At 43.9% G+C, this 24,484-nt stretch overlaps 1 protein-coding gene across 3 annotated transcripts; it reads right to left on the bottom strand.

Annotated features, from left to right (window-relative positions):
• Positions 1-1,023: 1,023 nt before the first annotated feature.
• map2k6 (mitogen-activated protein kinase kinase 6) lies at positions 1,024-24,378 on the bottom strand. 3 transcript variants are annotated; one of them, XM_030077731.1, is made up of 12 exons: positions 24,325-24,378; positions 15,506-15,569; positions 14,614-14,659; positions 13,632-13,745; positions 12,278-12,397; positions 11,593-11,709; positions 11,423-11,474; positions 10,778-10,905; positions 10,106-10,183; positions 8,363-8,502; positions 6,898-6,943; positions 1,024-6,565 (listed from the first exon to the last, which is right to left on the bottom strand). In XM_030077731.1, exons 4-12 carry the CDS (start codon positions 13,668-13,670, stop codon positions 6,488-6,490), a joined length of 798 nt encoding a protein of 265 aa, XP_029933591.1. In that variant the 5' UTR covers positions 13,671-13,745; positions 14,614-14,659; positions 15,506-15,569; positions 24,325-24,378; the 3' UTR covers positions 1,024-6,487. The 3 variants fall into 3 exon arrangements, with proteins under 3 accessions (XP_029933591.1, XP_029933590.1, XP_029933589.1); XM_030077730.1 differs by having other exon boundaries at positions 24,031-24,370; XM_030077729.1 differs by lacking the exon at positions 24,325-24,378 and adding an exon at positions 17,706-17,900.
• Positions 24,379-24,484: the final 106 nt, after the last annotated feature.

Genomic DNA, 24,484 nt, shown 5'->3' on the forward strand with positions numbered 1-24,484 from the left:
TTCAGATGCTCAAATCAAACCTTTTAGGGTTTTTTTTTTTTTTTTTAAGGATGCATCATTTGGACTTACATTGATGTATTTATGGTAAACTGCTGGGGCCCTGAAAAGATTTTTTTTTATTTGCTAAGGACCCCCCAAAGGTCCAGGGATGGCACTGTCTTCACTGCAGACTTGATGCAGCAAGTGTTACTTTATTAGTCCTCCTCTTAAATAAAGGCCAGAGAAAACAAAGCATGCCACATGTCAGCTTTATATTTTGTTTCGTTTGGCACAGCTTTCTACGAATGCAGGACGGGGATATTCCAACCTGTCGAGTGACCTTTGCCCCCTGAGGTTTAGAGTTGGGTCATGGAAGGAAGGAAGGCCGGTGTTGTAAGGCATAGTCTGCCTCCCCAGTGCTAAAAATACACATCTTCTTAGTGTCTTGGCATTGTAAGTTCAGAGGGGAGGGATGTGCGTCAAAACACACAGTGATAGAACAGTTGGCCCTGCAGCAGGGTCCGTGTGACTCTGTGTGTGTGAGAAACATTACAGGGTCACAAGCAGTATGCATTGTGCTTAGGCCTCCACGTACAAATCCTCTCATCTCGTCGTCTCTCAACAGGGTGTTGATTTTATATGGTTTGTTTTGCTTTTCTTACCCCTCTCTCTCTCTCATCTTGCTTTTGTTTGGCAGTATTTGCGGGAGATTTGGTGTTTTTATATTTCCTTTTTTTTCTTTTCTTTTTTTTTTTTTGCACGCAATATCCTCATACTGTATGTGGCGGAAGTTCAGTGGGTCCAATTCCCAACCCTGAGGTACCCCCCTTTTGTGCTGCTGAACTACGTGACATTTCTCTGGTCTCCAAAGAAATCCCTACCACAGAAACATGCTGCTGACAGTGTGGCCGTTTCACTGAACATCATTCCAAGGCCATGAAAAAAAGAAAAGAAAAGAAAAGAAAAAAATCTTGTGAAAATGCCTCTTACTCCTTGGCTGCCCTGTACAAGACACATGAGGAAGCACCAGAGCAGACACAGCACTTATTGTGTAAAAATACCTCTTTTTTATTGAATTTCCATCATTACAATTGCACACAATCAGTTTGAGCAATCTAAAATATTTATAGAAATTCATTGAGCTCTAAATGAACAGTCATCAGTCTTTAGCAGAGGCTTTAGAGACGTGTAAATATACTGAGAACTTCACTTCCCGTGGGGCAAGGAACTGTAGCCATGGTAACCCTCCCCAAACCCACCCAACAACAGCAACAAAAGAGAACACACTTTATCGGACCCTCTTTCACATACAGTAGCATCTCTGGATTCGTCTTATTCTGAGACCAGTCAGCATTGAGTGTAAGGACCCATTCCTGCCCCGACACATTCCTCTTGAACCCCCTAATAAAAGAACACAACACTGCAACATCAGAAGTCACATACAGCTGTGTGTACCAGCAGTTAACCATCTGCAACAGAGAAAACATAAAGCTCCAAGTTTTCACAACTAATGTCATATTCCACGGCGACGCTGCAGACCCCGCAGCTCCTCCAGGAACATTCAAGCGAAGAGTGTTGTGCAATAGTCGGGTAAAAACAAAGCATAGTATTCAAGAAACCTTAGCAAACATTTCACACGTAAACACGCGCACACGTACAACAGATTTACACTTGATATAGTCTGGCAAATGCATAACACAATTATGTCACATAAAAAGATTTACAACTCTGAAGGAAGGGCAATAGCGTTTCTCATACATGGGCTGCGTTGTATTTTTGATTCGTCTGTTGGTAGATGTCTGACGATGAGGAAGAAGGTGAGCAATTTTTCCTGCAATTCTTCCCAAGCAAGCACGTACATCTTCCCATGTCACCTTGAAGCCCTAGAGTCATGAGCTATTTTGATAAGGAGGCCTCATATTCCGGTAAATTGGGCATCCATGTTACTGAAATATCATCCATTAATACTTGCTTGCTGGGCACTTAGATAAACTCTGAGTGGGATGTGACAGCAGCTGGGAAGGACAGTTTCCACTCACGTCTTGCCCCTGTTAACCCCCAGTGACAGAGGTTTACTCAGCAGGTGAGTGTGGCCCGCATCCACAAATAGACACATGGACAGGAATTCCCACACGCAGACACAAGCACAAATACAAAATGCTCGCACTCGGTCACCCTCGCAACCAAACACAGACCCTGACATGAGAGGGAGGCAGGAAACAAACACCTTTCTGGATGCAGGTTTGCTTCCCTTGGGATCTTTGGAGGGACGGGCGGTGTGTGTGTGAGACAGGGACTGAGAGAAAGAGAGCGCACGTAGCCATGTGACTTGCCCTATTATCTTCCAAGTGAGTGGCGTGAACATAGGAACAGCAGGGGTAAAGATAGCACTTCCCTCAGGCCAGCCCACTGACTGGAATAGACTTCTCAAACACTGAACGGCCACAAGCTACGCACACACGTGCACAAATACACACACACATATCCAGGATCATGCACACACAAGAAATAGCCATGTGACAGGTGACTGGACTCAACTCTCTATTCTCATTACAGCCTTAATCTATCGAACAGGAGTCAGTTGTGACCATAAATATCAGTGCCTTTCGCTGCAGTGAAGCGATTACATTGATAACGCGTGAGCTTGGAATCATACAGTCCTGTCTGGGTAGAGTGCATCTCTGAAATACTGAGCAACAAAGATCTGGCAAAAATGAGAATTACTTACTTTTAAATAATTAAGCCCAAAAGATCAAAAAAGAAAAACTCCACAGAAGCACACAGAAACATTCAGAAAAAAATAAATATGACGATAACTCCATTTTCATTAAAGGTGCACTAGTAGACTGGGGACTGTTTAGACTCATCTGACAAAATTCCTGGATTAAGCATGCAATTCATGTTTTTCAATGTCACCTTATTCACTGATGGGCTTATTCCACTTTTTGTCAGTTGAGTCTTCACGGCCCTCACTTCAAATGACCCTCAATTTTGCATAGTGCACCTTTTAAAATAATATTTCAAAAAAAAAAAAGAAAGAAAGCAAAAGTCAGGTTGAATCTTGTAATTCCAAGCTCCCATAAATCCCAAAATGCAACTGGGACCTGCTCCGCATAAGCTCAAACAGTGACCACATAAGACTGCAACCTTACAGAGTATGAACTAGCGTTTCCATACAGTAGGACACCCGCTGTGTATGTGATATGTGATATGGCTCCACAATACAGTGCAAAACTTCATCATACCAACCTGCCGTGTCAGTGTGTTCCAGAGAGGGATTGAAAGATTAAAAACAAAACAAAACAAAAACAAAACAGTGTTTAGCATCATTCACAATGACCTATGTAAATGTACACCACAGAAATGCATTGGTAGGCACTTGTAAGACCTATAAGCTATTCACACCTTAATTACTGCTATGAGACCGTACATGTGGTGATGGATCAAAGGGGAGTAGCCCATTATTTTCAATATGTCAATTTGTCTGGACTGTACTCTCTGCGGTGCTCATCACCTGTGTTAGCCGTAGGAGGGCTGCACACCTGAGTCCAGCTCCATGTGGTCCCTACAGCTTTTATAGTCCAGCTCTTTGGTCACATTGGCTAAGTGAATGAAAACGATGATGATTATCTGAGGAATAAAGGGGAGCCTGGGCCTCTTTAGAGACGTGGCTTGTACTCTGCTTGTCACAGCCTTAAGGACTGATAATGATGGACCAAGTCAGAACTGAAAAAGATGGGCAATGATCCATAAACCTGGGCACACTGCCTTTGAATGTGGTGGTCCTTTCTTTCATGTAACCCTAATTTAATAATGTAATGAAAAGTTTTCCAGTGGTCTCAAGAGCCTACTCCTTTTGGTTGGGGCAGAAATGCAGTAATGAGGGAGCCCTTAATGTCCTCATAATAGCAACTGGCAGTGAGTTTGTCTGAAAGTTTACCAACTACACTCTGCCTTAGTCACACCCTTCCAGCATTACTGGAAAAGAGTTAGGAAAGTGGCAAAAATGTACCCTTTGTAGAAGGAAGGTGAAAGCGTGATTGCAGCCTCCACGTGTCATCGGCCGACATCTCGAGTGATGAAACCTCTGTTAATATGACAGGAGGAAGTAAGGGTGGAGAAAGGGACTGAGAGCTGTGGTGGAAAGCAAAATGACAGCAAAGCAGAAGGAAAAAAGCTTCATGAGCCAGCCGGTCTTCTTCTAGTAACACCCGAGGAACTCCATCAGTTATCTGCTGGATAGTATGCCAAAGGCCGTGGGACCTGGGCCCTAGCAGGGAGAGGATTTGTTGTGTAGGGTGAAAGAGGAGGGGGGGCTGGTATTCATATCTTCCATAAAACAGGAAACTCCCTTGTAAATCCATGAAAATGACAGAGCGCACTACACTGGACTCAGGACAAAAGAACTACGATGGTGGCAGAAAAGGAGCACAGATGCTTGAGGGGGGGTGAAGGGGAATCACTATATATGTATGAAAAATACTGATACAAGCACTGACGAATGAACCAGGCGTTTAAGTATTAGTGTGGTGAGAAACATACAATCCGAGCGCAGCCGGAGAGACCAGACGAAACTGGTCACATTTGGACATGAGCGCAGGAAAACATCAAGTGATAACCTAGCAACAAAATATTTAGAGGCAGAGAGTGATGTAAATTCTCCAACTGTGACAATACCCTGCCATTCAACCACATCTTTCAAGTTTCCGATTTTGACATCAGAGTGTAGTACTTGCATAATGACAGAGAGAACAGCACAAAGGCGTCGGCCTGGCTCTCCCTGCGAGCAGCCTGATACTTTCTGCCACGGGCCTGTGAGGAAGAACCAAAAGAACCAAGGCAACGGCAGAGATGAGAGCAGATGTATGTAAGGGAAAAAAAATCCTTGTGGCCTTGCGCTAGGGTATCTTAACCCGTCTACCATCCCGACAGTGAGAAACGGGAAGTAACACAGGCAAACAGCAAGTGGAATCAGGATTTGTCCTGCGGAGCGTAAATGGGGAAGGAGCTGATGTGAAGTTTGGCTGACTGGAGAGAGGGAGGTTGGTAGAGATCCCTGCATCATCCTTAAAACAACTTAATATCCTTAGTCATTTACTATAGAGAGGCACATAGAAGGCTTGCAAGTTACAGTTTAAAAGCATTTACCTGTTTGAGCCAGGGAATGACACGACAAAAAAAAAAAAAAAACAAAAAAAACATACACAGCCCACACAAACACATATAAGAAAAGTCTCTATTGGATCCGTCAAGTTTTCAGAGGGAAAACAGCAGTTGTAATAAATAAGGAAACTGCAGTAAATAATCCGTGGGGAAATAAACCTGGATCTAAATAATAACAACAATAATTAATATAATATTATTAATAATAACAATAATAATGTCCAGTTCTTTTCATCTTGAACATGGAGTGGAGAGGGGTTGTAATTGGCTCAGTACAGACAACAAGAAGAGGCGACTATATGGGCGCGCCTCTCCTGCAACTGACCACAATGTCAACGTACACCTCACTTGAAAATGTATGTAACACACACACACACACACACACACGCACGCACACACACACATACATACATACACTCTAACACACATGCATACAGGCAGCCAGAGCCCAAAACGTGTAGTAGACCTCTGTTGTGTACAAGGGAAAGCGGTTGAAGTGCAGTACCTACTTCAGACCGCCGTGGGCCCAAAGTGAGGCCGCAAGTCTCCAGGTCTGTACTAATCGACTATTCAACCGAGTCGGACTCTACAACTGTTCCTCATTGGCCATCAGAGCCCATTTTACCCAGAGATATATTCTGTACATGCAGTCAATTAATAAACCAATGCAACACTTGCTTGCGTATACAAACATTTAGATTATACATAGATAGAATTATATCATTCATCTTTTTTTTATATATAGTCTGCACCTCTTTTTGACTCCTGTTTTTTTTTTTTTTTTGCAGAAAAAAAAAACAAATATCTTAGGGTCAACCATTATGACAAGGTCAAATCCACACGTGGTCAACTCACTGATAAACAGCAACAATATCAGCTGCTGTTTGAGTAGTAGGCGGTGCACAAAGGTGGGACACATCTAAAGAAATAGGGGAGGTTTTTTTGTTTGTTTGTTTTGTTTTTTTTGCATACAGACATCTTCAAATTTTGTCCGGATTAGGTGTGGGCCATCTCCAAAACCTGAAGCCGGTCCCCCCTCCCGTTTCCCCCCGCAATCCCAAAATGTAAAGAGGACACGAGGGAGGCTGGGAGGGTGGGTGGGAGTGGTGACGGGAGGGCGGAGAGGGGGGCAAACTCCTCGCTCCTGCTTCCTCAACAGGATGGCCGTTCTTCTCCTCTGAGCTCTGTCTGTCTGTCCTAGAGGGAGGGGTGGGAGTAGGGCAGGGCAGGATGGGGGTCCCGCAGGTAACATGGGCTGCAATGGGTACTTTTGTTTGCTTTATTTTATCTTTTTTTTGTTGTTGTTAAATAGGTCCACCCTCCCTCCTGTGGCAAGTGTGACAGCTCAGTCCCCCAAGATGACTTTCACAAAGCTAGCCACGTCGGTTTCTTTGGCCTCGTGGGAGGTGAAGAAGGGATGTTGCTGAGGAGGAGAGCGACATGTCATTTAGTCTGAATGATAGTGGAAGTAAACATTTCATTAGACTGTCACATCAACATGCCACAACTGGTCTGTGCACTCAAGCATCTTTCCTGATACACTCAAGCCAGGGTAGGGGACTTTGAGCCACACAGAACTTAGTGGACTTAGTGCGCCCTCCAGTGTTTAACTAGATGTATTACAAGTAGTCCTGACCACATAGGAACAAACTCAAGAGTTGAAAAGTAACAGAATAGCAAATTAGCAGTAATTAATCACAGTGGCAATAGTAAAATTGTAAAAGAAACAAAAAACAGAGAGACAATAACACTCACCATGAGTTCTGTGTAATTTGGCCGCTCTTTGGAATTTTTCTTCAAGCTGAGGAGGCAAACATACATATTAGTTCACAATAAATCCGTCACTGATACGACATGACAAACTGAAGTAATCCGCTCATAAATCCCGCTGTTTAATTCAGTGCATACTTCATTATATTTTTCCACAGGAGCCTGATAATGGACTGACAAGCAAAATACCAAACCAGTAATGGTTTGAGCACTTTGATCTGTTTTTTGTTTCATTTCCAGGGAATGAAAGAATACGTCAGAGGTAATAACCAAGAGTGCTTTGTTTCTGCCTGTCTCTTTGAACACTCTAAGTGCTCTGTGAGTGACTTGCAAAAAGAGGCACAACCTCAACTTTAAGCTATAAAACATGGCAAGATATCCAAAAAAAAAAAAAAAAAAGGGTATACCCTGGTAATCCAATGTCCTACTTGTTAATTGCTTGTCCTGAGGAGAACTCATGAATCATTTTCAAAGAATTCCACAAACCACAAGATTCTGTTTTACGTAATAGTGTGAAGAGTACTCTTGGTGTTCGACTGCGAAGTGCAGGCTCCGCCCTCAAATATGACACAATAAGATTGCTATACAATGATGGACTTGTTCAAAACAAACAAACACGAGCAGAGACAGTTATGCAAATGAGGTCATCAGCACCGAGGCAAAGCACTGAGGAGTTTTAAGACCTGTACCTGTGGAATTTCAATCACGTATTCTTCCTCAATTATGTTCACAAAAAATGTGTTTACACTCACTGACACCCACATGGAGACGCTGCCATAATTGCACACCTGACACCAAGGTGGTAAGACATGAATGCAAAGGAACTGCGTCCAGCCAAAAGATGAATACCTGAATAAGCCAACTGGGATGACAATGACTGCCAGTAAGAGAGACAGAGTACAACCGCCGATAAAGCGAGACAAGAAACCTGATACGCAAGGAGCCATTAATGACAATATATCTAACCCCCTTGAGCGCATGCTGAGAGCCATGTTGGAGGGTCGAGCTACTCGCTGCAGTGCTGCAGACTAGACACAACGGGTGAGTGAGCATACATATTCAGACACACTGCTCGGAGGCCTTGGGAGCCCTGGCACACCCCGTTACATTCTGTCCCGGTCAGAACAAGCTCTTGGCCACACAACAACAGCAACTGAAGAATGTCATAATGAACTCAATCTGATGAAGGGGGAGAAAAATTAATTCAAGCTCACAAAGTTGGAGTCGATACACATTTTTTTTTTCTAGATTTATTATTGTGTCGAGGTCACAGTGGCTTTGGTTGGTGCATCCTGTGAGTAGAGTTTGCCGGTCGAAAAAGGCCAGTCATGAGTGGGTTGTTGATGCTCAAAAAGTGAAAGTGATTTTTTTTTTTTTTTTTATTAAATTCAAATTCTCAGATGTTATTCTGGTTCATGAGCGAAGAGCTGGATAGGTGAAAAGACATTACCACTGAGAGGTGAAGTCCACAAACTCGGGGGAGAACTGGTCGGCAGGAAGCTGGGGCGACGGTTCTTCCACCACCTGCTTCAGCTGCTGAAAGGGCGTGCCCCATGAGTCATACGGGAAGCGCAGGATGGCCAGCTCAATCTGTGACAGGAGTACACAACACAGACGGGTGACTCTGACAATGGATTTGACAGCACTTCAAAGGTAGCTCAGCTTTTCACTAGAGTCCTTTCAGTCCAAGCAAAAAGCGTGTGGAGCTCCATTGTAGCCATTAAGGTACTAGATGTAGAAGTTACCATCACCGCAAGGCGGGATATTGAGTTTAGTTGTGTGTGTGTGTGTCTGTATGCAGCTACTTTTGTGTACTACTGGGCCTTGCAGCCTAATATTTTTTTGTGCACAGTTATGACTGTATGATAAAGGACCTGTTGTGGTTGCAGTGATTCAAAACCTCTGAAAATCTGTTTTGTACTGCAAACTCTTCAGCCGTATTTTTACGAGCACTGGAGAAGGGAAAACACGCAGGCAGTGCCTCCATATTTTCCCTTCTCCCGGCACGTTTAAAAAAAGGGGTGGTTTGTCTGAGCACCACAGAGGGGGAGATGCACTCGGCTGAGATCTGCACTCTACTAGTTCATATCTGCTCTCAGTGATAATGCAAGTCAGTGGGGTTTGTTATTGTACACAATAACAAACTTAATGCATACTTCCCAACTTTTTTTCAAGATCAAGTCATTCCGATCAATATTTTATCAACTGATTCACTACAGAGGTGCCCAATACAACTGAGTATACGGCTGTCCAGTAGAGTTTTTTTTATTTGATTTATTTTAAGGGACCATGTGCGACAACACATTGCATCATACTGTTGCTACAAAGCTAATTCTCATCTGTAGTTCCCAATACTCTAATATGGATAATGTATGCTCAAAAAAGGAATAAATAAATAAATAAACAATGACCCCCAAAGCGCCCAAACCAAGTCTTTTTGATTGCTGACTGTAATGAGACAAAAAGTCAAGCCCTTTGAATGCAGTTACGCTTGAAGTCCTTCCACAGTGTATGGTTAAATATTTTGTGAAAAGGTTAATAGCTAATAAAAAACTACCATCAAATACTGAAGCATAGGCTTGGTGGATGTCTAAAAATATTCTTGTGTTCATGATGAAATAGTTTCTCACAATCCAGACTTCTGTTAACCTCTATTGTTTAAAGCCCAACACCCCTGTCTGGCTATTGCACCCCCCAAACCTTTTGCACCCTATTTCTATTAAAATTTGACTTTTTTTGGATCGTGCTTACTTTTGGATCATGCATTGCTTATCTGTAATAGCCAACCTAACAAGAGAAGATTGGAAGGACTAGCTAAGTTTAAAAGATGTGAAATCACTATAGACTGCTGAATCGTCAAACTATTCCTTGGTCAGAGTTGGAAATGTGCAAATGAGCAAGCTATGAATATTTAACAACTCATAATAAAATGTCTAGACACCACTTCGTCTAGAGCCATGGCTCACAGAATACTGGGTTTCTCCTCATTATGAATCATTTTTACCCTTGAGATACTTCCCATTTTCACAGTAATGAAGACAATTGGAAAAACTGAGATTAAAAAAAAAAAAAAAAAAAAAAAAAAAAAATCCTCACCCCCTAAAATGTGTACCAAAACTTAGTGACATTAAAAGTCAAAAAAGAAGAGGTCATTAAAGAGTTGTTAAAGAGTCATTACATAAACTGGGTTTACCATCGTGATTCCTAAACTCCAGATGTCGGATTTGACGTTGTAGCCTTTCTGGTTCGTCTCCGGGTTGATTCTCTCCGGCTGCGGAACAGAAGGGCAGATGATGTCATGCATGGCTTTGGTTGTCAGGGACGACCTACACACCTCCCCGCCATCCCTAACTTCTTGTACACACACAGATCGCTCTGTTCCATGAGTGCTAGCGGGGCCCTAAAAACCGCTCGGCGAACCAGCGGTGATGTAGACAAACGCTCTCTTTGGGAACACAGCAGTTAAAGTCTAACAGAGCTCATCAGGGGTGTGGAAAATGATGAAACCAAGAGAAGGGCCCACTTACCCGCCTATTAAGGAACTGGGAGTCTTCTTATGCAAAAAAGTTTGCAGTCACGACCACATACAAGCCTAAGTTATGATTTATGATCAACTGATCTTAATCTTATGACAAGCAGCGACTCTCTGTAATTTTCTGCACTATTTTGAAAGCTACAACTAATGTTCTGCTATTATCAAGGCTAATAATCCTATCATTTGATGAATCATTGGATAAAATTGAAGAACTCTCTTGAAAATGAGGCCTCAGGTCCGTCCGTCAATTATAAAACACTTCAACCGCAGCATAATGAACACAAGTTCTTCATTTCTTTGCATTTGATCTTTGGACCTCTTCCTGCTTACCGCCATGTAGGGCTTGCAGCCAGCGTCCATGGTCTTGGCCACGGAGTCGACCAGGTAGCCGCTGATCCCGAAGTCGCACATCTTCACCTGACCCTGCGTGTTGATCAGCACGTTGGAGGGCTTCACGTCTGCGGCAGACAGAGAGCAAAAGGGAAAAAGGGAAACCTGTCACTGGCAACTGCCCCGTCGGCTTGTGTAACGCTTGTACAACCACCGTGCAGATTCAGTTTTTCACCCAGTCGGCACTAAAAGAGCACTGTGACTGAGAGCAGCTGGCTCACACAGCCACAGTCGCACTCAAGAAATAGCGCTGCGGTCGCTGGAAGGGCCCACTTGTGTGACTTTATTTTAGTGACTTGTAATCTTCCTAAATGACTACATGGACCTTTAATGCTGCAAGAGCCGCACAGTGGTCATGGCTGGGCCACTGTGGTTTGAGACAGAAGACATTAACTCTTAAATCCGGTGCTGACCTCTTCCCCGGGAAGGGAGGAAGGTGGGGAGAACATAAAGACACAAATAAGACAGAAACAAAGAAGAGTAAGTGCGTCTCTGAGTGGTGCTGCATTGCAAAAGTGGATATTGACACCGTCTCTGAGAGGCATTAATGCATTCCCGCCGCCCGTGCTTGGATATTGCTCTTACCTCTGTGTATGACTTGCAGATTGCTGTGCAGATGCTCCAAAGCTTTTACTATCTGTAAGGTAAACAAGAATACCACAAGACATATCCGTCTGACATCAACCGAGGGGGGAAGAAATGTCAAGTCCATCAACTATGGATGCTGCTCAGGATGCATTTGGGTGTTTACTCACCGAGACGGCCATCTTGCCCAGGATGTCCTCAGGGATTTTCATGCCCTTCTCGATCACCTGCTTGTAGAACTTATCCAGAGACGTGTCCATCAGCTCCATGCAGATCCATACGTCACCCTGGCAAGACAGGTCGAGGGTAAGGGGAAGTTGCATTTGGAAAAAGATTTGGAAAAACAGCAACAAAGCAGGGAGGCCACATTCCAGACAGCAGGATCAACAGACAGGAATTTCCCAATGTGAGTCACACTGGGGATATCCTGTGGATCAACTGGCTTCTGGAGGAAGTTATCTGCATCCGAAAATCTTGATATTTTTTTTTTTTTTTGTGTGCGTGTGTGGTCATACCGTGTTCATCATTATTATCCATTTGGTGGTTCTGCCTTTTCTGAATATCAACATGATGGATGCAAATGTGGGCATTTACACTGACACATCAAGCCATACTTTGCATAATTTGGAACTGTGAGTGACAGCCGCTGTGCAAATGTCGTGCATATCACAGCCGGGTCATCCCCAACCAATTCAGGCTGCATCAAACATTTGCTTTAACTTGATATTCTGCCACGCAGGCCTAGATTTCACTTATCAGTCCGAGCACACACCCAAATTAAGACATTTTGGAAGTCCAACACTGCAGCGTGTTTATGCGGTGCATTACTAATGCAGAGACTTAATGGTACGCTACCTCTCTAAATAGTGCTCCGTAGAAAGTGACTGTGTAAAAGCAATCCACCGTCCTCATGGAGATATCCAGGTCCATAAGCAGCCTCTTCTGCTCCTGAGTGTTCACTGTGGCCCGGATCCGCTGAGGGAGAGAGGGCAAAAAAAAAAAATAAAACAACAACAAATGCTCATAAAAATGGAGAGTACTCTGCGATGATTTGAAACACTATCCTCACGGAAGCTTCTTCATCCTCATCTTTGACTCAAGAGGTGTATTATAAAGTTGTGCTTTCTATAACCCAAGTATCAGCTCACAGAGTAATGTTCAAGAACGCTGTGTAACATGATGACGATAAGGATGCAATCATACCTACAGTTTGTTTGCTTGGTCCAAACCATAGTCGAAAATGATTACGCATTTTTAATACTTGGGCTTTTATCTAAGCATGGTGGACTTTGGTGGACAGTTTCATGAAAAGATGAAAAACATTCACACAAAACTTGATTTTCAATCGGTGCTGGGAGGAAAACCCCGCAGGAGAACATTACTAAGAATAGTGAAAGCTCCTGCACACTCTTCATGCTTAATTTTTGCCAGTGTTTTTGTCAATGATTCAGTATAACTTCTGACAAGACAAAGGTCTCGATCTACCAGAAGTCATAAAAAAGAAAAAAAGAAAAGGTATTGAGCAGAGGTGAAGATACAGGACTTTGTGTTCACACCGGTAAGAACATTTGAATAAATAACTGAATCTGAGCACCTGTTGGGACTACAGCTTCTCCTCAGCTCATTTTCTGTTCAACCCACACTGATCAACCATCACGGGGTTTTTAAGATACTGATTCCATTTTTTTTTTTTTTTTTTTTTGAAGATCATGATAGTTAATATGTGGTGCAAAAATTCACCTTTAGATTTGATGGTCATAAGAATATCAAAGTATCTTTAAATCTGAAACTACTATGCAAAAAATATAGATAAACACGATAAACAGACTAAATCTCTTTTTTTTAAAATTACATCTGAATACACAAAATGAGCAAAGACAACATTGCAAAAGAGAGAGACGAGAGAGACAGTCAAACAATATTTTTAAAAAATCTTTAAAAAAAAAGAGCTTAAGAATAAACATTTATATAGGAGAGAAAAGACATAGACACACCAATTTTTAATATTAAGAAAAAGGCAGATACTGGCCTGACTGACTGATTAATGAATCTAACACTACCTCATACCCACACCGCTACCTCGTATGGATTACATTCTAACTCGTGGACCTGCACCTCAGTTTGCTGAAGACTGAGAAGCACTGAGATGAGGAAGACTGAGATGCCTGTACCTTGGTGGAGTTTTGTGGTGTGGTTAACATTTACTCACCTTAACAGCCATGATCAGGCCACTGGGCACGTGTCTCATCTTGTCCACCACGCCATACGCCCCCCGACCCAGCTCACCGATCTGCTCCAGGTCATCTGCCTTCACCACAAAATTCTGCTCCGGGACAGAGGGTGACAGAAACAGGCCGGCTGAGTGGCGGCTACAGACACTCATCAAAAATGCATGGTGCCGTACTGACAGAGACTTACAAAAAAAAAAAAAAAAAAAAAAGGCAGGAAAGTTGCCGCACGGAAAATAAGTTGGTTACAAGGTGAGGAGTTCACTGGGTTTGTGCATCTAATCCTGCACTCATGCAAACAATCAACAACTGTGGAGTGAAGCATGAGGAGAACAATTCTTAGTAACCTCACGCAGGCCGGTGATATCTCTTATATCTGTGACGGGACTTTGTTTGAATATCTATCTGATGGAGGTAAAGGGACTTTTAAGTCTGGAAACATGAAGTAACCCACAGTCTCCTTCACAGTATGGGAAGACGCAAAACATCTCTTTTTTGAATTATTGAAGCAAACCAAAAAAAACAAAAAATCAGTCACTTTGACTCCTGGCAAGCTTGAAAAGAGAAAAACCAGGCATCTTTGCCAATGGAAAATTCCACTTATTTGATGAGTTTAAAATAAATATTTTTACGGCCTGATGGACAATAAAAGGCATTCCAGTCTCCCCGCAATCAGAAGTGTTCAATTCGGCTGTAATGCTCACTGGGGCGTTCTTTACAGCTAAGAGACCCTTTATTAAGCCAACCTTTTTGCATTGAGAGCAAGAGACCTTACCCAACCAAATACACACTCGGGGAAGGGAAAAAGTAAACAGTGAAAAGTTACGTAAGAGTCCAGGTTAAGATAGAAAAAAAAAAGAAGGCAAAAATTGAAAAGCGTCCACTGGATTCCTATGAAAAGCACAAAGGTGCAAACATGAGGCAGAATATGAAACGATCGAATAATGAGCCAGATGAATGTACCTTCTCTCCGATGGTTACACAAGCTTTCGAATCCAAATTGGGGGGTCTGCAACACAGACAGACATTCATTACAATCTGATTGGACAGATGCTTTCTGCAACGAATACAGTAAAAGAGCGGTTAAACATGAACATGCACATGAGAATCTGTGTTCCTGCTTATCATCAGGCATCAGTTTCTGTTTGCCAAAGAAAATGCAGAACAAGTTCCTAAGTCTCTGTTCGCCATCAGCCTGAGGAGCACTTCAGTAGCCGGGCTTGAAAGGCAAGTGCTGTCCCCTCTTCACGCCCCTGGGGAAACATGGCTGACTCCGACATTTTGCATAATGTCGGCTTACCACTGCAATGTCACCACTATTATAGTTTTGTCTACATATATATCAAGACATCATGAACATAGCACTTACACAGCCCAGAATAATTTGGGGCTCTGCTGCACCACAGGCAACGTGAGTCAGAGAGGTGTTTCGTGGAATTATATTCCCGGGGGAAAACCTCTGCGCAAACAGTGTTGTGGAAGGTTTGAATGGGCTGGAACAGTCAAAATATCAGAGGGGCGATATTAAGATATTCGGTGTGGATTTTCATGCGCATTTGGATTTCAGTATTACTCAAGTGCATGTTCAAGGTACAACACCCAGGATTAGCTGATGTCCCCATTATGGTGAACATGAAGAGACAGCGGGGAAATGCTGATTTTCCATTTTCATGTTAATATTCAGCACTCTGAGAGTTTTGGCTTTCTGATGTGTATGCAAGGGTATGTGTGATTGGGATATGAGGATGCATATAAACAGCTTATTTGAAGAAGACCTCTCCAGGGACAGAAACCAAGGTTCGATAATGCATGCATATAATAAACATGATAGCTGTGGAGTGATGTGCAGTCTTACATTGCAGTAGGAGGAGGCTGCTCAAACACCTCCTTGGAGAGCTTGAGCACCGGCTTCCTCTTACCTGACAAGAGACACAAACACAGAGATAATTAGAAATTTGTAAAAGTAGGGACGAGACCTTTGATCACAATCTGCAAGAAATCCAATATGGATGGCACTACAAACCTCCCTTGTGTGGGCAAAGGTTTGATTCCTGAATGTCACTTTATGCATTTTCATCTCCATAACTCCCTGTTTTTTTTTTCTCTCTCTCTTTTTTGTCTAAATCAAGTAAAGGCAGGGGAGGACAGACTGATCAGACACTCAAACTAAAGAGGATGGTTTCACTGGCAAAAGCACATACCTAAAAATGAAAGCACATGTATCCAAGCACTCAAGAGAGCTGAAGATGGGAAATCAGTTGATCAGTGTTTGTTATAGTCTACTGTGACTTTTTCCCCCTGAGCCAAAGCATTCTGTACAGCATAGCACCAACCACATCCAACTTTCTTCCCAGCCATTTCCGAAGCAAGCAGCTACCATTGCAAAGAACAGTAAAGCAAATCAAATTTTACAGGCACAGGCCCGGGTACTTCTGGGTCAAACCAATTTAGGTGAAAATTAGGGGAAACTCTCAAACCTTAATAGAATCTTCTGAGACATGACGGTGATGTAGCACAATATGAGCTCAGGGTGGCTCCCGGTGTTTGTGGCTCTCTATCACGGCGCAGATTTGCCTCAGCCAGACTTACAACGCCAATTGCTACAACTCTCCAGTAAATCTGAAAATGTCAAAATGCTCTGATGATTCTGCTGGCTCTGTCCACAGCTAACAACAGCCATCAGGCACTTAAAAACTCCCACTGACAGAAAATGAGGCTGACTAACTCAAACTTCACCCAGCCATCGCTCACTGACTGCTTCTGCCCAACTGCTGGGTCAGTCGGTTTCAGGATAAAACGGCTCGCGGATATTCTAAACCGAGGCCAATTTAGAATGGAGCATGCATCTTAGACACAACCTGCACCTGGAATTTCTTGCATATCAAATGGTGGATATTGTACCTGCCCAACTACTGTAGCTCTACCTCGAAGCTGACACTTACGGTTGGATGCAGTAAATGACTCCAGATCCTAATTGAGTGAAACAGGCGCTGAGAGCAAGAGGAATATGTCTGGCAGCCCAGGTGTGGTCGCTCCATCTGGAGGTACGGCACTGACGGCTTAACGGCTTGCGCACCTTGTTAACGGGGCGTTGCAGTGCTCCTGAGGGTGTGACCATGGGTGCACGTGTGTGTGTGTGTGCGTATGCCTGCATATGCATGCACGTGTGACTGGCTGCCTTCTCTCAACCCAGCATCTGGCTCAAACCTCCCCAGACTGGCTTGCGGCAGCCAGACCTGGATGCAGCTTGTCACAGCAAACATACGTATGTTCTGCTCTGACAAAAGTGACGCTTTGTGCTGAAATGCCACAAAAGGAGGGGCAGTCATGTGGGATCTGCCCCCGATTCTTAACAGTTTATGGATTTCCTTGTGCAAATTCTTGGGAACTTGACTGACAGTTTGAACACAATACTTGGAGGAATGCCTTGCTCACGCAGCAATATTCAAGGTCAACGCTCTTTACAGTGCACCGCCTTTTGATGTCACAACTTGCCATTAACAGGTGTGTCTCTTTAAAGAATGGGAGTAACTTGAATTTTTTGCATTGCTGTGATGCCTTTGGCTTTTCCAGAAAAAAGAAAAAAAAATCAAAACATTTGTAGATGTAAACATAAGCCATTCAAAACGCTCTCCTGAAGGATTATTACACAGGAGTGCGCACACACACACACGCACACACACACAAACACACACACACACACACACACACATGCATGGTGGGTTCAATGTGCCCTGGTTTGTTGAAACAGTGCAGGGTGTGCCACCACTGTGCTATGTGGCCCTCCACCGGTGGCCTCTTGCTGCCTGCCTCCTGGTCTCCACTTTCCAAAGCAGCTTTGTTGCACTAAAATGTCAGTTTGAGCCCCTCCCACATGCATTTACACAGACAACAATAGTAACTGAAAACCAGCACTCTCCTAATAGGTCCATATCCAGCATTTGTTTGGGCATACCACAGTGAAAAAGCAAAAGACTTCCACACCTACAGCGAGGGAAAATAAGTTAAGCATTTCCGTGTGCATCACCACACCTACAACTTTCACACATGGTTACCTTGAACATCGCTAGAATAAAAGCCTGCTGAGTGATTACAAAGACGCGCCGGCATCCTTTCACTTTCTCTATGGGTGTGTAACCATGGCAGGCTCGCGGTGGCATTCTGCTGCCTTACCAGTCTGCCATACATCTTAGCTGATAAGATGCATGCGCCTCAGAGGAAGGAGGCAGGTTTGTTCTCCAGGGGCCGGTGCACGTACCACCATAACCTGTCAACTGTGATCCCCGATGCACTTCAGTCCATGAACAAGCTGCAGGCACAGCTGTCCAAGTGTGGAGAGTATTGGCTAGAATCTACAGATATGCATGCAAAATATAGCAGTTCATAATGAGAGCGCGGTGTTGGCGTGCTGCATGCTGTGGCGAGTAAAATGCAGGTGCTCCGCCAGGCACGCATGCAAATCAGCGCTGAATGCATGCATATGTCTCAACTGTAAGGAATGCTGGAGTCTATGTTCAGCGCCGCTCAAAACCTGCTGCTACTGACCTAGAACAAATGAGCACATCCATCCAGTGTATACATGTAGAAGAGAGAGAGAGAGAGAGAGAGAGAGAGAGAAAAAGTGCAAGAAAGAAACAGAGAGAAGGAGGGGGGTAGCTGGAGCGACAGGAAGGATCAATTCATTATATAACCTACGGGGATGGTAGGAATAAGCATGAGCTGCGTATTGTATCACGAAAGCTCTGAATGAGCACAGTGCTGCAAATATCAACTATTTCCAAGCTGAGTGGGAATGCTGGAAAACACTGCACGCTCAAACACAGAGCATGTTTTAGACTAGTTGCTTGAGATTATCTTGCATAACTCAAAATACACAATGTCTTCCTTTATTCTTGCTGAGCTCAGCATCAAACTTTTACATTGTGGCAGGCAGTATGGGTTAATTAAAAGCAGCAGTACATATTATTCCCAGTGATTTGCAGCACATGAGTTGAAGTATGTAGTGAAATGCCAGAGGGAGGCCACGGGAGACGATGCCTGCATTGGGACACTCCTTGTTCTCGGTGCAATGACTGAGAGCGAGGAAGGAAAATAATTGGCTTCATCATAGCATGCACATGCACAAATTCTTGAGAAAAAATGGTGAGAAAAATACAGCTGTGGCAGACAATGCTCCCAGTTTCTGCCACACCCAATATTAACATGAAACCAGCCTTCTCCTGGATGTCATTCTGTTTCTTTGCAGTGATAAGTGCAAGCAACAGCAAACACTCAAGGAAGAAAAAAAAGAATGCTGACAGGAACATTGCCAGGGCATTCTGTGCTGAAACGGAGGCTGAGAGAAGAGTGCTAGCAGTGCTGCATGAATTTGGAGCAAAAGCTTTTGGTGTGCGAGGGCAGACGATGGCCAGCCTGGCTGATAATGAGCCCGGGATGACGGGAACACACGGGTGCCTGGGCCGCCCGCTGCCTCTCGCTAACCCACACATGCACTCCGCCTGGAATTCCAACAATCCCAAGAGTTCCTCAATGGAATTCCACAGACCCAGAGGAAGACGGATCAATCACACAGAGAGAGAGAGGGAGAGAGAGAGAGAGAGGGGAGAGGGGCGAGACAGTGAACCACAGCCAGTGACACAAGGACAGGAAAAGACAGCAACACTGAAAACAGTGTGGAGGGGGTAGCAGGGAGAGAGGGGGAGGTATGAAAATAACTCCTCTGGAGCCGACGGCTGTTTGGCCCCTTCCGACCGCTCTGGCAGTTTGTGAGATACTCTACACTTCCAAAGATGGCAGGTCCTTTAGGTTACAGCTGTTGGAAACTCCTTTGGGGGGCCATGTCGTCACTGGCTCCTGGTACACTTCCTGAGCACCTAGCTTAACTAGAACGATACTCCCTGAAAGTGTGTGAGGGTATCAGCTTCAGGTCAGACCAGAGCGAGGCCGCTGCTTCCCCTGATTAGCTAAATACCTCAAATCGTAGCTGCCTGGCAATGACAGACGCCTCAGATCATGCCCATCAATGAGAAACGGTTGCACTTATTATTAGGCTCGCCTTGGTTACTGGATATCAACAAAAACACAGAGCAAATCAAATACTGAACATGAACTCCTGTTGCTGCTGTTACACGATCTAGATGATCTAGTAGATTTCTGCAGAATGTGCCGGTGTGTTTGATTATGCTGGCCTGGGTGGATCTGCGGGAGGAGCCGGCTCAATGTAACAGGGTGTCCCATAAAGACAGGACCCCCTCCAGTCCAATGCACACCAAAAAACACAAGTCTGAAATACAACTCAACAATTTGCTGGTACCCAATCACTTAAATCCTGTCTTTCCAATCACTGCTAAGGTGCTAAGTGGAGCTTGCAATGATGAGCTGTGTTTTATTCAACAGATTGTAGAAAATACAAGAGGCTTGAGAGTGAGTGCTTTTAAAAAAGCTAACAGGTGTAATAACTGCTGACTGTTAGGTAAGGCCATCATAAGAGCACCTTTAGATTGGTCTCATACAATTAGAACATTTTTTAAAATTCAACCCAAAGAAAATTGCCTTTTAAAGAGTAGCCAATGCAGCCACTTTCCTAAATCACCATGCAAGGGTGGAACAAAATGTCTGGGAATAATTAAACTCTACCTACGGTGTTGTCGCAAATCCAGATTGCTGTCAGATAGAAGAAAATATATCCCTCTGTGGTAACTGAGTGCAGCTCTTTGCAAGAGAAGCATGCACTCAACTGTATGCTAGCTGGTGTTTTATGCAACCTGTAATCAGGGGACCAACAAAGTGCACCACTCTAATATCAAACATATTTGATCCTAGGCAGATGTCAATGGGAAACTATTTGCTGCCTGAAACAAAGCAAGTAACCCACAAAAGACTAAAGTGCAATCTCACTTTTGTAGGGATACACCAATTTATCGGTGGAATATCGGTATCGGCTGGTATTGGCTTTGTTGACTGCCAGTGGCCTACCAGCCAGTAAGATGGCATACACCGATGCCCATTTTTGGCCAGGGCTTGAGACTGATGGTGTCCTGTCGATGAAAAAATGTGTTTAGAATGGACAAACATCTTCCGCAGGACACTACCAGTACAAAGGGGGATTTTCAGGGATTTTATTACCATTATTATTATTATGCTTGTCCCTTAGGAAATGACTAATTGGAGTGGCTGCACATCTGTAGGGACGACCACCAATGTGTTCCACAACCAGGTGACTACAACTGAAAGTCTCTTCTCCTTGTACTACTTAGAGAAAGCAAACATAGGCCGTGTCATAGATGAAAATGACACACAAACTGACCAACAACACAAAGGAAAAGCATCTTCGGATCCAATTCGGCCTACAAGTCAGGACTGAGGCGGGATGATGATTGATATCACAGTCCGAGTTGGAACAGGGTCACAACCTCCCGAGACCCGAGTCTGACAGAGCTGCTGTTGGCGCCTCCTTTTCATTAAAGGTTGCAATATGATGCATTTAAGCTCAGTAATGTAAAAATGTGTATCGGGCAATAACATATTTTTATGTTGTCGTGATGTGTTCAAACGCAGTCTTGCAAAATTTTGTTTTCGGCAAGAAACTAGAATTACATAGGTTACATTTGTTTGAAGGAGAAACTGGGAATAGGTAGTTTTATAGTTATTTTTTACAAAAACACATCTGTCATTTAAAAGGAGGTTTTAATCAAGATTGTTTCATAAATTTGTATGATTGAATTTGTGCTAATTGAAAGACAGTATAATGAAGTCCTTGTTGTTGTTGTTGTTGTTGTTTTTAAATATCAATATCGGCCAAATTGTTATTTGAATCACTGTTATTGGCTAAGAAATCCACAACTGGTGCATCCCTACAAATTTCAGATACTTTATCTCAGACGATGGTGAAATTTGCTAACATATAGCCTGATCCACGCCACAGACGAGTTGCAGGTTGGAATTAACAGGGTCACATTGAGACAAAAAAAGAAGCAACTATGCATTAATCTGATGAAGTGGGCCGATGTTTAGATCCAGCTGCAGTATGATGATCTGAATCTACTGACGTGCATTGCAAGGCTGCACTACAGAGCACCCCCCACCCCTCCGCCAATTCCATCCCTGTTTAGCTGTGAGAGCTGGAAACCTGCTGCGATCACAACTACAAGGGTTACTCCAGGTTGAATGGAGACAAGACCAGCCCGGGATGTATCCGCCTCACATTTCCAACACAGCACACTCGCATTCTGCTGCTGCATCATGCAGAATTAAATATTCGCAGTAACTCACAATTGCATTGAAGCCTAATGCTCGCACGTATGCCTACGACAAACCAGGAATCAACAGGAACTGTTTGGAATTTTGGAAGTGTCCCAAAAAAAGTGCTTCTAGTTCTTGCCACCAGATAAGTTGTTGCAGTCTGGAGTCTGTGCTGGGAGGGGGGAGAACATGCATGCTTACTCAGTCAACCCCCCCAAAAAGAGAAGTACAGTTAGTGGATCATCTGAACAATGCTGTGAACAATTCTACTGTTATTGCAGCAAAAAGACACTATAGGCCTGGAACCAGACCAACAATTGGCCCGTCGAAACAGCAAATTTAGTATCTGTGCAGCTGAAAACGCAGCCTCCATTTGCATGACAAATGTCCCATTTGTACAGGGGTGTGAGGGCCGGCTGAGGCTGCAATAGTGGCAGGCTGCAGAGGACACGAGCTGGGAGGGCCACTGTCACACTGCCATCCCCAGCACACTACAGCACACAGCACAGCGTACAATGGTGAAGGCGCAACTGTCTGGGCCACACAGGGAGCTCTTGAGAAGTAGACATAAGACTTAAGATGCATCTCTGCCAAATGATACAGGAACAGTAAAAATAGTAGGAATCCAGGAGCAGGAACAAGGGCTTAGCAGTGTCCAGACCTAGTCTAGCAGGCTTTTAATAACATGAGGAGTGAAAAATTGGTTTAGTTAAGCAAATGTGTATTCATCTCCTTTGGGACTAGAGACATACGTTGGTTTTTTGGTAGTAACATCCGTGCATGTATACTGTTTGGCTCAGTATATCATGAATGAAAAGAGAAACCTACTTCTGCTGTCAGGAAAGTCCCAAAACTAGTCATTCATCAAAAACGTCTGTGTATTATTCATAATACGATGAACCAGCTGGAAGAACTCGGTTCCTCTGTGTAGGTGAGCTGACAATTCACTGTACCAGAAGCTCAGGTAAAAAGGTAAACATTGTTTGGCTGTGGCCACTGGGACTCACCACTACCTGTTCATGTCCTGCACAGCCTCTGTGTGTGTTTATGTGTGTGAGTGTGTGTGTGTGTGTGTGTGTGTGTGTGTATTTGTGTGTGTGCTGCATGTTGTGCAATGAACTAGCCTCACTTTGGACTTCTTGGAAAACACGCTGAGGAAAAAAGGCTGTGCTCCTTTTCACTGCGGCTGTTTTCAAGCAAACTGCGCCCACAACTGTATTGATAATCGTAAAGAATACTCTTTGCTGAGAGATTACTGCATTCGGCATGTTGTTGCTGCTGGCCAGGGACACAGTCAGGGTCAAAGTGTGACAGCACTGATGCAGGCAACAAGTTTTGCAAAATGTTGAGGGGGGGAAAAAATCCAACACATCAGTGGAAATGCACCCAAGGGTTTTACACATATCCAGTTGCTTGGGCAGAAGCAGCAGCTGACAGTCTGCTTACTCTGACTGGGACTTTTTGCTTGGAGACTCGTATTTTAATAGCCTATTGCCCCTGTTCCTTGAACTGGTAGCACCACCTAAATGTTCGGAGCAAATTCTATATTTAGATTTTCATGTTTGAATGCCTACCTATGTCCTGCGGTGCAATAATAAACCCTCCGATGTATATCCGTTTACCTAGGCGCTCTCAAATAGAAAACAAATCTGCACCTAATAAACAGTGAAAACTTGACCACTGACAGCTGCATGTTGTCACGTCATGTTGCTGGCTGGATTAGGGCGCACAGTTCTAACTACGCGAATTTGCAAGTAGCACTGCAGCGAAAACATGCAACAACATTTTTTATTATGATTTACCTTGAATAATGTGCATGGAATTTGCATTAACTCGTGCAGACTTTATTGTAAAGAGTTGCAGTGTCCTCGGATATCTCGTGACTGTGAACGGCACGCTAGCCTCAACATCCCTGCTTGTAGACTGCAAATAACGTCAATATGAGTGAGTACAAACAGCATCGTCTTACCAGGAACTCTGCAAAAGGGAAGATCTGAAACAGGAAATGCAACTGACCCTTCTAAACCATCTAACTTTAAAATGCATTGGCCGTGTTCAACCTGCACCAATGCACGTTGCAAAACGTGCAGCAGTGATTGCATAGCAGTAGTTTTGCACAGATCGCTTTCATATTCTTACCTCCCTTTGGCTGAGACATTTCCCCTTTGCTTTGATGGGGGGGAGGGGAAGCACAAAAGACTTTGCCTTCTTTCTCACTCCCTCCCTCCATCGCCCTCGCACTGGAGCTTCAGCGGCTTGCTTTGCAACAAAGATGCAAAATACAAGCCTCGATCTTCATGCACTTGGAGCCTTTTTGCGTCCGAACCGTGTGTATCCGTGCAAAGAGCGATATTACAATTGCACACCCTGCAGAAGCGTCAGGAAAGAGATAATTTTGCAATTGCACTGCAAAGAATTCTCCGCAGCACTTACATGATGGGCCAAGGCTGGCAGCTGAAACCTCCTAACTTGGATCAGTGTGAGCCCCTGCGAGAGAACGTTCTTCCTGCTTGGAGCGCAGGGGGTAATGGGAACTGTAGTCCTGGAAGTACAGCAGCGATTCGCGTTGATTCGACTAGCGCCTCTGTATTTA

Source organism: Myripristis murdjan, chromosome 19 (assembly GCF_902150065.1).
Source record: "Myripristis murdjan chromosome 19, fMyrMur1.1, whole genome shotgun sequence".
Lineage (NCBI taxonomy): Eukaryota > Metazoa > Chordata > Actinopteri > Holocentriformes > Holocentridae > Myripristis > Myripristis murdjan.